The 16869-nt window shown below is 40.5% G+C and overlaps 2 protein-coding genes across 3 annotated transcripts in view; one reads left to right on the plus strand and one right to left on the minus strand.

Annotated features, from left to right (window-relative positions):
• On the plus strand, nt 1–9583 carry dhx32b (DEAH (Asp-Glu-Ala-His) box polypeptide 32b). The gene is made up of 11 exons (XM_058651961.1): nt 1–514; nt 627–820; nt 3403–3778; nt 3898–4134; nt 5042–5135; nt 5221–5370; nt 6167–6358; nt 6475–6615; nt 7336–7526; nt 8208–8398; nt 8783–9583. Exons 1-11 carry the CDS (start codon nt 230–232, stop codon nt 8967–8969), a joined length of 2238 nt encoding a protein of 745 aa, XP_058507944.1. The 5' UTR covers nt 1–229; the 3' UTR covers nt 8970–9583.
• A 1841-nt stretch (nt 9584–11424) lies between these two features.
• Nucleotides 11425–16869, minus strand: part of adam12b (ADAM metallopeptidase domain 12b) — a 100297-nt gene continuing 94852 nt past the window's right edge. For both annotated transcript variants that reach the window (XM_058652315.1, XM_058652314.1), the window contains exons 22-23: nt 13146–13321; nt 11425–12967 (exon numbers count right to left, since the gene is read on the minus strand). In XM_058652315.1, coding sequence (XP_058508298.1) covers nt 12916–12967; nt 13146–13321 — 228 coding nt within the window. In that variant the 3' untranslated portion in view covers nt 11425–12915. The remainder of the gene's footprint in view (nt 12968–13145; nt 13322–16869) is intronic.

Raw genomic sequence — 16869 nt, forward strand, 5'->3', positions numbered from 1 at the left:
GTCCCTGCCCATCCATCTTTGTTCTCACACAAGTGTGTGTGTGGGATTTCAATGGGATTAATGTCCTCATGACAACACTCGGCTGGCTGCCTAGTGAGCCTTTCATTTGGCGTCACTTGAAAGAAGCAGTCTGTGCTCAGTCCAACACTGTTCTGAAAGCTCAAGGTTTCCAGACTCCTTTCCTTCCCCTGGATGTGTAAATGAAGTCTACACCAGACAGATACTTGTGATGGCACAGGACGATAACAGCTGGACAGGAGAGGACTATTTTGAGGGGACACTGCAGTCTCCATGTTCAGACACAGTAGCACTGAGTCACGGGGACAAAGGATATGATGACATTTTGGAGCTTAATCCGTTTGATGGACTGCCGTATTCTTCCCGGTTTTACAAACTGCTGAAGGAAAGACAAGAGCTGCCAGCTTGGAAAGCAAAATGTGAATTCATGGACAATTTGGCCAAAAGACAGTTTGTCATCGTCAGTGGCTCTGCAAAAACTGGGAGAAGTTCTCAAGTAAATACTGTGCATGCTTTGACACTTCAGAGTGGGAAAATACTACACTTTTACTTTAAAGTATGACAAGTGTCACATTTGAAAACTCTTCTCACTTTTCATTTCGAAACAGATTCCACAGTGGTGCGCTGAATTCTGTTTGTCAGTCCAGTTCCAGCACGGCATGGTGGTTTGTACCCAGATCCACACACAGCAGGCTGTAGATCTGGCTTTAAGGGTGGCTGATGAAATGGATGTCAACATTGGTCATGAGGTTGGCTACAGTGTCCCTTTGGAAACATGTTGCACCAACGACACAGTCCTCAGGTACGTCGAAGCCCACACTTACTACATTCAGACTGTAGGTGTTTCTCTCATTCATTCTTTGACCTTCTTTGACCTGGAATTAACGATCACGTCCAATTAGTTACAGGTCTGATCGCTCCCTGTCCATCCTCAATGTGTCCTTGGATCTGATCACAAAAGTCACATCCGTTGTTTGCCTCATTCCTCAGCAGACATCAACACAATTCATCCTCAGGATGAATTAGAGATCAAAACTAATCAGCACTGCCACAATATTTACACTGATCACTGTATGACATATTTGTCTAATGTTATTAGATCTTAACACCAAAGAACTGTAATTCACTCGAAATGTAGAAATATTACAATGCAATTTTGTTCTTGGGAACAATCATGACATCAGTCTGTATTTGAAAACAGGAAGGGGAAGCCAGAGCAGATATCATGTGGTCACACGAGACGTAACTGAGTAGCTTTTTAATGCCAGGTGTAACAGTCCTACTTTAACACTTTAAATATTAATAAGAAAAATAACACCAAAACATTGTGCAGTGCAGCTTTAACCCCCAGGTTTTAGTTTAATTGACTACCCTTCAAAGTCATGAAGGACAAAAATGTCCACTTCCAAAAAAATGCTATGAAATATTTACAGATTAATATATTTTTCTCCATAAATCCATAAAGCATACAATCATTTTGTGGATTATAACACTTTAAATGATAAAAATCAACAGATTTAACACTAAACCATATTAATTTGTACTATTTTTATTAAGCATTTTTTGAAAGTGGACATTTTGTCCTCTAGTGACTTAAGAGTATGGTTAATTATTTTCACAGTGTTCTATTGATCTATTGGAAAAATTGAAATTTGAATTCCAAAATTTGTCAAGAGAGAGACGTCCTTACAAAATATTAACACACCCAAAATGATCCAGCCAGATCAAGAGAAAAATCTTCCCCAAATGGACAGTAATGAAGCCTGAGGGTTAAGGTTAAGGCTGTCCACATGAGGACAGATGTCAATACCAAATCTGAACACGGCCTTTCTCTCCTTTGCCGGGTTTCAACAATACGTCGTTATCATCACACACAGCTTAAATCACCGTGCCTTTACTTCCTCTCAAGTGAACAAAAGGCCTGAGGGGACTCTTTTCAGAGGCTCCTCACAGCTGCCTGGCTCCCCGTGTACCCATATGTCACACTCTCTCTTGTGGGTCCCTCATCATTCAGCTGGGGGAAAAGTAACTCTGCACATTAAGAGGACGGAGGAAAGATAAACAGACAGCAGGATGGTGTGAAAGGACCCACTCCCCAGACTAATTATCAAAGTAAATTACACTAAATGGGGGCAAAGCTGAAGTGTAGACAAAGTGCCTTTCATTAAGATGCCATTCCGAGGCCAGGCAAGTGAATCTTCTGAATATACTGTTTTGCTGTTTCAGCCTAGAGGCTTCCAATTAAATAAACACCACGATTTATATCAGGCCTTTTCAGAGAGTGAATACAGTGTGTCAAGTACCCTTTTAAACCAGTTTAAAACCCAGTTTAATCCCAGGCTTAAACTGGGTTTTCACCAGTGGGAATGTGCACATTCACTCTTGAGTCAAATCTTTTGTGTTTGTGTTTCTTTTGTGTGTCTTTTTCAAGCATGTGGCAGTGCCCAATGCATGAATTTAATTTAACAAATCAATTTACAGAGAGACCAAAGTAAAAGATGCAAAAATAGTAACCACAATAAAAACGTTATCACTAGAGCGACTGAGTTGTTGTTTTGTTTTGTTTTGACGTCCTTGATTTACAAAAAACACCACAGTGGCAGAACAAACACTGATAATGGAAATAATGTTAAACAGACTTCATCTACATAAAAAGAAAAAAAAAATTGTGGCTATACCCACTAATCATAGTGTAAAAGAGGCTGTAGGCAGCACTGACAATGCTATGTGCTAACCCAGCTAACATGACCGCTGGGAGGGACACCAAGAAACCTTTATCCATTTAAGTTAAAATTGAGTTAAATCTTTACTCACTTGGTGTGAGTAAATATCTGAGTGTACAATATCTTACGAATATGTTTGATTCTGTAGCACATTGTTAACTAGCCTTTTCCGATTGAAACTGACATTGGTTTTGCTTTGTAAACGGCTCACTCCTCCACCAAATTCCATCGAGAAAATCAGGGATTTTATATTATGGCGCACAGGAGAGGCTGAGCTACTGCTGCCGTAATAAGTAAGTTCAAATGTGATGTTTTGTGACTCTGATGTTTGAAATCCTTTGTTAGGATTTACCTTAGTATCACAAACATACCATATGAGGCAGCAGGAGACCAGGAACCACTGTGTCCCCATGAGGTAAAAATGCAGATTTTCTTTATAAACTTTGGTGTGGATGAGTGAACTTCAGTTTCCAGTCTTGAATGTATTTTCAAGATAGCGTTTTGTTAAGTGGCTAAAACTGGCTTTCTGTGTCCCTGCTGCTTTCAGTCAGCTGGTTCCTGGTGCAGGGGGGTGCACACAGCACTGTCAGCTGTGATTACGTATATGGTTGTTATACAACACCTGACTTTGATGTCCGTATCATTTTATCATCCATGTCAGGTACTGCACAGATGACATGCTGCTCAGAGGCATGATGTCAGACCCTTTGCTTGAGCACTATGGCGTGATCGTAGTGGACCAGGCTCATCACAGGACCGCAGCCACCGACGTACTCCAGGGTCTGCTGAAGGACATAGCCGTACAGAGGCCGGAGCTCCGTGTGGTCCTCCTGACCTCCGCTGACCCTGGCCCCAAGCTGCTGGCTCACTTCGCCAAGTCCATGGTGCCTCTGATTCACCTTGACAGCCCCACCGGAGGGGAGGTGGTGTACAGCAGCACAGGTGACGGCTACTTCTGCTCTGCTCTACGTCTGGTGCTGGAAATCCACCAGTCTGACGAGGAAGGAGATGTGGTTGTGTTTCTGGTGACCGCACAGGTTAAAAAACACACACACACACACACACACACACACACACACACACACACACACAGCAGCACATGACAGATTCCAGCTTATGTGAATGTGACCTTTCTTCTCTATTTGCCCTCCACCAGGAGATAGATCTGGCCCACAACATCCTGTGTCATGAGAGGCACAGCTCAGGTCTTGAGCTGGGTGAGCTTCTGCCTGTCGCTGTGCATCCTGGTCAGCCTGGGGATCTACCAGTTCAGGGGGAGGAGGAGAAAGGCCGGACCCGCAGAGTTTTCCTCACGTCCAGCCCAAATGAAGACTTCTTCTGGGGTTTTGGCTCAATACGCTTTGTGATTGATGCAGGGCTTGAAAAAAGATATGTAAGTCAGTCATTTGTTATAAAATAAGACTTAAAGTGATAGTGCTATTAAATTAAATCAGTGATAAGCATGGGACTATTTGAAAATATCATGATTATCCTGACCAAAATGGGCTCTTCAAAAGGCTTAAAAAAAGACTGAATCATTTTATCTTACATTTTAGGAAACAAATATACTATCCCTTTGTGAACAATTTACCATTAAAAACATGAATCTTGAATAAAATAAATTATAAATCACGAGGTCCTGGAATGAGTGGAAAGAACGCTAACAGTACAAAATAAATTATAAGAAGTATGTTTCAATCACTCTTGTGAAATATTAAAATGATAGTGTCCATTCACGATCAACCTAATTGAAAATTGTAAATCACCCCATCCTTAATTTGTAGTGGACGTATCCAGATATTTAACCTTAAAAAAAAGAACAACATTCGACATAAGGCTCTAAACGCAGCTAAAAATGTTACAGTAAATTAATGTTATTTTATAGTAGTTTTGTAGTTTTTCCAATCAATTTGAATTTACAACCCATTCATTCCACATTCTATCATTGTACAGTTATTTCTTTGTGAACTGCCATAAGGAGACATCTAATATACAAGCCAGGTGTCAGGTTTACTGTTAATTGTCCCACACATTCACCTCCTAATTATTAATTGTGTCATTTTAATATTTTATGTGCGTAAATAAATCAAGAAAGAAAACCAGAAATAAACCATAATGGGGTGTTGAGTGTGGATTAATGAGGTAGAAATTAGTTTAAATTATCCATGTGTAACACTGAAGTATATCATTAATAATTTATTTTATATAATTATTTAGCTAAAGGATTTCATTCTCTTTAGTCAATATAAACTTTTCATTTTACAAATATTCAGTGTTAACTCAGTGTGATGCTGTTACAGGTTTATAATCCCAGGATCAGAACTAACTCGGTCATCTTTCAGCCAATCAGCGCGGGTCAATCCGAGAGTCGCAGACACTTGACAGGTCCAACAGGTGAGAACTTTAAAACAGTTTAAAGCAAATTCACTGTTGCCGACATGTCAACATAATAGATTTTTTTCTATGTTGTGTCCTGCAGGGAAGTGTTTCTGCCTGTACCCAGAGGAGCAGCGCCTTCCTGCCGAGACACGACCACACATCGTGGAGTCTGACGTCACGTCCACTGTGCTCTTCTTGAAGAGGATGGAGATCGCTGGGCTGGGCCGCTGCGACTTCATCGACAGGCCAGGTAGCTTTGACATTTTTACTCTCAATATTACATGTCCTCAGAGATGATTATATGAACGTCGGGGCTCAGGCAGTCTGTTCCCTTCTGTTTCCACACAAGAACTTTTTTTTTGTCTTTGCAGAGCAGTGAGCCGTGTCTCATCTGCACTGACAGCTCCTGTTCTGTGGGAACTGACCTGCTTCTGTGGGCTTTTGTTCCTGCACATTTATTCACCCACACACACCGAGTCTCCCATTAGTTGATTACTCATGCTAGTATATGTGTGTGTGGGTGTAGATAATAATTGACAGTATTAATGTTGGATTTTTTATTCCATCCTCACTATCTCTTCTTCTTTTAACACAAACTTGAGCTTTGCAAAGTGATGTGTTGACAGACCTTTGACGAGGATTATGAACTCTTTATCTGCTGCTGCCTTTTATGCCTTTCCTCAGCGTGCAAACCAGGATGTTATAACACTAAAGGTCCAATGTCACAGTTAAACCAGAAAAAGAATCCCTTAGAGATCGTGTCAACGTGTATTTACATGAATGTCATCATCTCACCCTCCTTTAAATCCAAAAATACAATGATTATTTGCTGAATAATAATCTTTTTGCAGCCAGTGCAGTTGCCCCCCTGGTGGCTATTTAATATATTCTTCCTGTTGAGCTTCAATCAGCAAAATGGAAAACTTTATATGCAGTTAGTGGTCTAAAACTGGTAGATACTCAAGGTTCTAAAATTGTTATCATTATTGGACACTAAAAAAAAGTGGTGTTGAGCCACACCGACTGAAAAGGTTTCATTTGGTCAGATCCTGGCAACCTGATGCAGGCGATGGAGGATCTGGACTACCTGGCGGCTCTGGACAATCATGGCAACCTGTCCGAGGTGGGCATCATCATGTCCGAGTTCCCCTTGAAGCCCCAGTTAGCCAAGACTCTGCTGGCTTCGTGCGAGTTTGACTGCGTCAGCGAGGTGATCATCATAGCCGCCATGTTGACAGGTAACAGGAGCCGGCGCCGACCTGCACCAGAGAGACACGCGTGAATCAAACAGTGAATTCTGAGTATCCCATTTTTCTTGTCCGTGTGTGTGTGTGTGTGTGTGTGTTTTTTCCAGCACCTACTTGCTTCATGGTTCCCTCAGTGAACCTGAAGCCAGATGTGAACCAGTGCCACATGAAGTTCCAGCACCCAGAGGGAGACCACTTCACCCTCATCAATATCTACAAGGCCTTCAAACAGGCTCAGCGGGATCCATGTGAGATTATAAAGATGATCGTCTTCAAAAGCCTTTGTGACGTGTGGTTGTAGGATGTTGTCGGACGACATCTTAAGAATCTACGTTTGCTGCTTATCATCAAAAGTAGACAGTTGGGGGAACCTTTAGAGAATGTTATCTAAAGGTTGTATGAAGGTTGTGACAGAAGTGGTTCTGGGAACCGAATGTGTAACCAAAACTTAGGGGAAGGTTAGAAAAACTTTCCCTATCAACCACAGGACAACCTAGGGGGGAACCTTCAGGGAACGTTCCTACAACCAAAAAGTAACGTTCCCAGAACGTTCTGGGAACCAAAAATTGTTAGCTGGGGATTGAGTCAACTTGTAAACTGCTATTCCAAATTCCAGAGAGAAAATCAACAATTTTACATCATATACATCGTATACAGAGTTGCCGATCCACTTTTAGGTCCATCAGTAACTGTTTGACACCCGTTATTCATGTTTACCTCAGTGACACAAATGTCCACAAAGAGCTAAACTAGCTGTTTTTTCTCTATGGGCTTTGGTGTAGGGGAGTGAATGGTTTACAAACTTCAGTTTCCAGCCAGAAAAGGTCATCAAACAGTGAGATGAAGCAGCAAATATATTACACACTGAAGCAGGAGTAGATATTATGAGGCTTTTTTATGCAAAAAAAGAAATGAAAATAAATGAATATTAACTTCTAGGCTTCCAATAATCTCCTCTCTGGCTCCAGACTGTAATGTTAAGACATGGTGTCAGGATTCCTGCCTGAGTCTCACCTCTCTGCTGACGGCCGACGCACTTCACGCCGAGCTGACCGACACTCTGAGGAGGATCGAGCTGCCGCTCTCAGCGCCCGCCTTTGGTTCCCGAAGCAACATGGTGAACATTAGGAGAGCTTTGCTGGCAGGTTTCTTCATGCAGGTCAGATTATATACATGTGTTTCTAATATATCACTCAAAATAAACAAGCAATAAACCTTTCAGCTTCTGTAAGTGGAACTACAGCAAAAATGTGGAGGGTGTTTTAATCGTGTGCAATTAAACTGAGATTTTACTAATTTTACAAATACTTTTGAAAATATTAATGACAAAAATTGTTTTTTTTAAGTATCCTTAGAACAAAACTTGGAAAGAAAGCTCTTAAAAATGCTACATCATTTATTTTTCTGCACTAATTTACAAAAGACGCTCAAACATTCACAGTTTGTTGCTTTAAATTGAATCTTAAATGATAAAGAGAAGAGCAGATGTTCTAATACCTTCTCTATATTGTTTTATTACATGTTGAGAAGACAATACTTTGCATTTCTTTTAGTGTGTAATTGTTGTCTTTTTAATAATAGTTTTACTGCCTTCTCTCAGCAGATTTTAACCTCAATGAGACTTTACCTGGTTAAATAAAGGACATAAAATACTTGTATTTAACCAAGTAAAGTCTCCGATCTATCATCATATCAGATATTGACTGCAGAGGGATGATCTCAGAGTATCTCTGAGACAATGTGAATGTCCCTGTGGGGGGAATCAATAAAGTATTCATCTATCTGTAGGTTAAATGTCTTTGTATTAATCCATCTGACTGTGACTGTTTTTGGGCCTCAGGTAGCACGAGATGTGGACGGTTCGGGGAACTACGCCATCATGACCCATAAGCACGTGGCACAGATCTACCCTCTGTCAGGTTATGGAGCCAAGAGCCCGAAGCTGGGTCTGCCGGAGTGGGTGCTGTTCCATGAGCACTCCTTCTCTGAAGACAACTGCCTCCGCACCGTCACCCACATAACACCCCAGGAGTAAGTCTCTGAAATGTCAATAAACATTTTCCTGAATCATTTTTGAAAGGAATAGACGTAGTCTTTTAGTTTTCTCCTGAAGCCAAACAGGAAATAATACTAGTTGAAAAGCCACTAGGGGGCGAAAAAGCTGTTTTAATGAAAGCCTGTGGGAAATTTAACCTAGTTCTCACTTGCTTTATCTGGTCTATGGAGCCTTAAAGGCACAGTTTAACACATTGTTTTTAAAGTTTTAATAGCACAGAACATGGAACATTCAAAACTACAGATGTACATTGCGATCTTTGCAATGTACTACATTTTTAATTGCAGTTTAAATTTGAAAACGAGCCCTAGTCTATTTAGTTTGTTCCTTTTAAAAAATCCCATGTTCTCTCCTACTAGGTTCATTCAAATGGCACCACAGTATTTCTTCTACAACCTTCCGCCCAGCGAGAGCAAAGACATACTCCAGAACATCTTGAACCACGCAGCGTCTCGTAAGCGAGAAGAGACGCCTTCAACCTCACGTGAGGAACAGCAGCAGCAGCAGCAGCAGGACCACGGCTACGATCGCTGTGTTATACAGTGACCGGTGATTAACTCACGATTCCCAGCAAAGGTGATGAAATAACTAGTATTAACAGCAGCTACCAGTGAGGACTAATTGCACTATACTGGGTCTGGACCCACAAAGAAATTTGTAGAATTTTCCCAAACCTTTAGTTCAGATTTATATGTGAATGTTTAATATAAGATAAATAAAATAGAGTTTATTTACCAAACGTCCCATGGAAATGACTAACTTACCATTTCAAGGTGTAAATTAGTTGCTACACTATGCATTGATTTGCTCTTTGTCTTGATTCATATCCTCTTGTGAAAAGCTTGTGAAACACTGCTTCATAGGATCACAATTTCTGTACAGTTGTATAATGTTTTTCAATGATTTCAATCATCTGTGCCCCATCCTCTCTACTCTCTGTCAGGATATCATGTTTTCTTTCTCATTTCAATAAAGGTCCCATGTTGATATCATATAACACTCCATCACATATGTGTATCAGGTCGACTTTACTCAAGTTATAGCAATAATACACTGTAATTAAAGTAAGCCACTTTTAGTCTGCAATGATTCTGGTCCCTACACACGTCAGCTCTTTCAGCACAGGATCACAACTTGCCCACAGCTCCATATTAGCAAGACATTTTCCACGGTTTATTTGTCCCAGTGTGTCCTGCTGCTGTGTGTGGATGTGGGTACAAAACTGGACTCACTGTCTGGACAGCATTTGTCACACCACTGTGGAATCTGTTTCAAAAAGAAAAAGAAGAGTGAGAAGAGTTTTCAAACGTAAGACCTGGAATACTTTGAAGTAAAAGTGCAGTATTTTCCACACTGAAGTGTCAAAACATGAACTGTATACTCACAGTTTTCACTGACAACGACAAACAAGCTTTCAAAAGCTGGCAGCTCTTTTCTTTCCTTCAGCAGTTCGTAAAACCGGGAAGAACACGGCAGTCCGTCATCATGTCCTCTGTCCACGTGTCTGAACACGGAGACTGCAGTGTCACCTCAAAATAGTCCTCTCCTGTCCAGCTGGTATCGTCCTGTGCCATCACAAGTATCTGTCTGGTGTAGACTACAGTGTTGGACTGAGCACAGACTGCTTCTTACAAGTGACGCCAAATGAAAGGCTCACTATAGGCAGCCAGCCCAGTGTTGTCATGAGGACATTAATCCCATTGAAATCCCACACACACACTTCATCAGCTGTGGTTTCAATTTACTAATTAGTGAACTAATTACCTCAGTGGTTGCTAAACAGATTTAAATGTGTGCATCAAAAAAGGATAACAATGTTGCCAGAAATTGAAAACCTGTTAATGTTGGCACTGTTATTGTTATTCTTATTTTCAAATGTTCAAAAGTTTTGTTTTTATGCGTCTGTAAACTCTCTGGACCTCTCTGTACACCAGCGACACCTCAAGTTTGAGCAGCAGCCCCCTGGTGGGACGAGTAGGTACTGCAGGTTGACCGCAAGCGGTCATATAACTAATTTAAAAACAAACTTTTGATTTTTCTTGTAATTAAGCTTCATATGCCACACATTTACGGGGATTGAACTTGGTATTATTAGAACTTCACATATTAGGAGAATCCAACTAAAAAGTGAAGTCAACAAGTAAACAAAACTTATAACTGTTTGCTATATTAACTTACTTTCAGTCACCGACTGTAGATGTAAAATGAATGTATCTGATGGTATAGATATGTAATTGCCTGACTGAAAAGTTAATATATTGTTTGTTAATATTATATATTATGTATTTTACAACAATAGACTTTCAGAAAAAATAAGGTAAATTGTTCATGTGTTTTTCTTGCAAATATGCCAAACATTTAATAACTCTAGTTTTTTAATTGGGAATATTTTTTTTTTTTCTTCTTTTTACTAAAATGTTTCAATTATTAAGTATTTTATCGGACATTTAAAACAAGGCAGCAAATAATTAAGTAATCTAAGTCATTTTTATTCATGATGACTATAATTGGTCCTGGTATAATTAGTCTTCCATCAACCAACATGTACTGTTTCCACAGTGAAACACTGTGGAAGCAGTTAATAATTTGACAAATGCAGCAATAGCTCCCTTTAATAATATAAGCTAAAATTTACTGTAAAGAGAATGTGGTGTGAAGAATACTAAAGCAATTTAACAGGAAATAACTGGAGAGGGGTTAAACGGTGGTGTAGTGGTGAGCACTGTTGACTCACAGTAAGGAGGTCTGGGATTTCTATTTCTGTGCATGTTCTCTCCAGGTACTCAAGTTTCCTTTAACAGTCCAAAAACATGCGTATTAAATTTTTTGGAAACTCTATATTCACTGTTCTGTAATGACCACTATAGTTCAGCAGGTGGCAGTGTCGGGCTGCTGCTGCTGCTGCAGCCCTGCATGTGATCAATGAATGAAGCTGAAGCTCGAGAACAAGTCAAAGTTTCCTCAAAGCCAAGCAAAGAGAGAGTGAAAAGACACCTTGTTGTAAAACAGTCATAAAGGCAGTTTTATTTGGATCTGATCTCAATCAATCAATCAATCAATCAATCAATCAAATCCCTCTGTTCAAATGATCCCGGAACATTCGTGGTCTGGCCTACGAGTGACGGGGTCAAACGTCAATCTCACCGCCTGTAGTGTAAATGAGGAACGGCCATGCAGCAGTTCGTATATTACTGTGCTTGTAAAAAGATCAGAAGGAGGAGAAATGATTATGCACGTACAATATTTACAATTTACAAATGACACTAACAAAGCACTAACAAACAGTATTAAACAGAGGGCAGTTACGCACACACATCCAAAACAAGTAAAACACTGACAAAGTTGTTTGTTTTTTCCAGAAACAGTTGAATCCCTTCATGTATGACAGCAAATCAACAACAAACACACATCACACAGGGAAAAGTGCCAAACTCAAAGTGCAACGGCGAGCTCCGACGCTAACGAACGACGCCGCGAACGCACGGAAATCCAAAAAACGGAATGTCACGACGGCAAAAGGAAAAGAGGGATAGAGATGCGGCGAAACGGGGTCTGGAGTTTGGAAAAAGGCTCTCGTCATGTGGCTTGGCTCGCAGCTTCAAAAGACAAAAAGTGAGCGTTGAACGTTCAAGAAAACACAAACACTGGAGTCGACGCCGAGTTATTTGGCGTCGGCGTAACTCTCTGGCACGCGAGTGGCCGCTCGACAACGTGATGAGGCTCTGCAGCGTCTGCCAGCATCAGGAGAACCACGTCCAACACACGCAACCAGCGGCGCGATGTGTGCTTTTCCTGTTTCTACTTTACGGCCAATGTGAACTTATAAGGAAATAAAGGAGAGGCAGCGCTGATTTGATTGATCTCGTAATAATAGTAACGTTGGCTTCGCTGAACGTCTAAAGTATTTGAATCCAGCTTTTAGATGATGCATCTAGAAAACTATTAGAGCAGCTAGAAAAGCACCCAAAACATGATGAATCCATCCATAAATCTATCATAAATGTATGAAAAAGCTCTGTGGGCCAGAACCTGTCCTGACAACTTGCTTACTTGAACTCCGCGAACTCCCTTTATTCTCATTTAAGTCCAAAAACCAAACATTCAAGCAACTCCACTGGTTATATTTATATAAAAACATTATATATATATATCGGCATTTCATTTGAGAATAAACAAAACAAAAATGTATAAAAACCATCAAAGAATGGCTGACTGACACCATGTTTCCATTCTCTTCTAAACCTCACTCTTTGTGCACAAACTGGTGATACTGAAGTTAAATAGTTAAATAGATAAATAGTTCATTGGTACCTGAGCGAGGAGAAGAAAGCACCGTTTGAGAGGCGCGGCACCGCCTCTCTTTTTCATCAGAAACTCTGCCGACGCTTGAAAATGTCCCACAGACGCTGACACAGTCTCAGTCTTTAGTGCAAATCAAAGAGCGTCTCCATGCGTACGCAGGGTTATCTACACGTCCACGACGTCCAAGAGCTCAGCAGTCGTCCCGAGTCTTTGGTGGTCTGTAGGGCAACACCGGCACAGGTCTGAAACAGGAACACAAGCAGACGTGGACATTGATTCTTTCGATTCACACATTTCCGATTATTTAAAATTTCACCCAGACACTACACTACAGTCCAAGCTTGCAACAATCATCTCAGACACCAGCTCACTAATGTTAAGCCGATGTTTTTTGTTTTAGTATTTCCTGTCTGCACTGACCTGCAGGGTAAAGGGATTTTGGGTGGAAGCCTGGGCACAGTGGGGATGGGGACGGGGAGGGGTCCAGCGCCGAGTTTGTGAACCCTCCCCGCTGGGGTGCCGTGACCCGACCGAGAGCTCCTCCCGAGCGGGTCTGCAGGCAGAGGCTTCTGGGGCGGACTGGGCTTGTCAAAGTCCTACAGAGACAGGAAACAGACTCAGATTCAGTACAAACAAGTTAGTTACCTCACTTTAACCTGGAAAACAACACATATATCAGCTCCTACCTCTCTTTAAATATGGATTAGCTGAACAGACGCTACCAGAAGACACCACATTTCAACAGAGGGCACTGTGTTATCAGCAACCCCCGCCTCCCAGTGTCTGTGGCAGTGCTGAGAGAGTGCACGGGGTTATCTGAACATGGTGCCATCATGAGTTACTGATCTACAGTGAACATGGCGAGGCGCTGATAAACATCTGCACGTTCACGCGGACCACACCGCCGAGAAGTATATGGATGAACTGAGGCTGATAATAAATGAAAAAATAAATGTTCTTAACGGCACAAATCCATTAAGAACTGGAACGAATGGAAATTATTCACTGAAGTAAGAACAAAGCAGTGTAGAAATAATATAAGAAATCTGTTGCTTTACAAGGGTAAGAATATCAATACTTTCGTTCTAGGGCCGGGCACCCTGTGTCCAAGAGGAAAAAGAATTGGGTTTGTAACTAGAGGGTTGTTGGTTCAAACACTTGGAAGGGACACAGGCTGGGGTGCCCCTGAGCATGGCACTTAATCCCCTATTGCTTCCTGATAAGTGGTGTGCCCGGTTTGTTTGTGTACAAAAAGAAAAGAAAAAAGAATAAGTTAAATTCACCATTTTCTTTACCTTTTCAGTTTCTTGTTTCCTGTTTTATTTTGTACGTCTTCGTTGTGTGTTTACCTCATCGAGTTTTACTTCCTGTCCTGTCCTCCATGTTGATCGTCTGCCCCGCCCTAATGTGTTTCACCTGTGTCTGATTGTCTCTGATGCACTTATGGCATTTTTTCATCATACAGTTCTAGCTCTAACCGGCTTGACTCGTTTTTTAGACTTTTCAATTAGTGATAGAACTGGTACCTGGCACCTTTTGTTAGTACCTACTCTGTGGAGGTTCCAAACGAGCTGAGCCGATACTAAAATATGACATCGTCAGACTGTCGGCCACTGATTGGTCAAAGAGTGTCGTCACTGGAAGAGTCACTAGCGAATCAAACTGAACAATGCTGAACTGTAGATCAGTCAAAACGACTTTAAAAATCCTAAAAACTTGAATTAATCTCCAACATTTAGCGAAAGGAAACATCTAAAATCTCCATATTTAACAGAGGAGTCTGGTTTATTTAGCGACAGCGACAGTTCAGTGACTGTTTGTTGGTTTGTTAATTTCATTTTCTGTCAGTTTTTCATGCTCCCCATGTTTCTGCTCCATGTTGTTTTTTCTTTCAGTTGGAGTTTAACCTTTTTTTGCCTTTTTATTCATTTAAAACCCTGTAAAATTGCGTTTGGGTCCTCCGTTTTTTCCACCCTATGTCACTTGATTAACACGTAGACAACTTTAAAGGCAAAAACCAATGCTTCAGGACACATTTTTACAGTTACTGGTCAATAGTTCCACAATGTTTACTTTCTCGATTACATCCAGTGACATTATAGATCAATATAACTCGACTATAACCAAATGTTACAATCTGACGCATCACGACATAAAAGTGCATCTATATTGGGAACATTCAGTTAGAATGTCTTTAAAAAAAAAGGAATGAAAAGCAGTAATTCATTCATACGAAAATAATATTTTGTTTCCTTTATGGAAAGAGAGAGAGAGAAAAGTAGTTTATCAAGATGCGGCTTCAGCAAAACTCTGTGAATACAAGAGCCCCGGAGCACTTCACATAAACACAAGAAGCTCCGCAGAGGCTGAAATGTTGTGATGCTTTCATCAGATTGTTGCTCCGTTCACAGCACAGCAGGTTTAGATTCCGCTGAAATCGGCACCGCAGTCCCACATGGATACTGTTCTCACTTGTTGAGAATTTGGGGGTAATAAAAACGAACACAGCGGGAGGGGTGGGGGGGCCGCTGTGATCCTATTAGAAGAATCTGGGTGAACGACCCACTGAAACTAACAGTATTTCACAGACTTCCACATACAGTGAGCCACCCGCTGTGATCTTTAAACACATATTCGCCCCTGATCAGATCCTGCATGTGTAAGTTATGGATGGTTTAGTTTCAGGCTCCTGCTGCAGAAAGTGTCGGGGCAGATTTTTCAACAGCGAGGGAAATGAAGACGTTGAACTGCCAGATAAAGCACTTCTCAAACCCCAGAATATTCCAGGTTACCATGTGCATTTCTAATGCCGCTCTTGGCAGGAAACCTCACACTGGTGGTGGTGTTTCGCGTCTCAATTCAACATGAAGGATTGCATTGTGCTCTGTGGCTTGAGAAAGATCTATGAGCCTTGGGCTTACAAGCACCTTTCACAAGCTGCCAGAGGAGCTGAAAAATGTGTGGACGTCTGGCCAAAAACAAAGTGATTTGTCTAAGTTCCTGAAATGATATGACATTTTTTTTTACACTGCAGCAGTGAAATGATAATGCTGCAGTCTACATTTTGTATTGCACCTGACCCGCGTTACAGCAGCTTAAGAAATTAACTTTTTTTTTTCTCCTCCTGTGAATTTGGATTATTTCCAGAGTCAGTTTATCAGATGTTGGGAAATACCTTGTTCCTTTTTATCAGGGCCCTGCCAGAGTGCTACAAATCAAATTTAAGACCTTTTTTTTTTAATGCCATTTAGAATGAAATGTAATGCCGGCTACACTACCATAATAATATAACACATGGGCCTTAAACTCAAATGACCTGGAGGCCAGTGAACTTCTAGTCTGGTCAGACGGGGGTCAATCGTGTAAAAAAATTGCCAAAATGGTTAAAAATTCAACTGTTCATGATCATATTGCACCCAATTTCAAAATAAAAGTCATTGTTTTGATATGGAATGATATAAATATATGATGCAAAACAAATATAGACAGAAATAAAGCAGAATAAAAATAACACGTTTACAATTTTAATTAAAAAATAGTTTTACATTTAATAATGTGATAAATATAACCTGATATATAATTATTATTATTATAAAAATATTGTTCATGTCAATTGCTAACAAAACATGTGATGTCACTCACCAGTTTTCATTATAACGCAATATTTAGATTTAACACATCAGTATATGTAATATAGGATAAGTTATGTCGATGACAGACTAATATTTGATGACTTATACAAAATATTCATTCTTCTTTATTCTAAAGTAAATTAAAGACATAATATGTCACATTTTATGCATTAAAATGTCTTAAAACGATGAGATGACTGTTGAATAAGTGTATTTATATTAGCCAAAACTTTTCCAAAACTCCATAGAAATATGTTTTACTCACTATGAAAGATCAGAGTGAAGGAAATAAGGATTCAGCACTATAGTTGGCCAGTGTGGTGTCTTTTTATTGTGTTTATTTGTCACAAACGCACAGGGGAACCGAGCGAGACTGCAGGACAACAATCGCCACGATTCCACGCTGCTTCCCGACGTTAAGAGGATTACAGAGTTGGGAGTTGGCCACTTCCAACCTCGAGCTTTGCAAAGTGAAATATCTATTATATGGGTACGTGTGAATTTCAAGGTGA

Source organism: Solea solea, chromosome 15 (assembly GCF_958295425.1).
Source record: "Solea solea chromosome 15, fSolSol10.1, whole genome shotgun sequence".
Lineage (NCBI taxonomy): Eukaryota > Metazoa > Chordata > Actinopteri > Pleuronectiformes > Soleidae > Solea > Solea solea.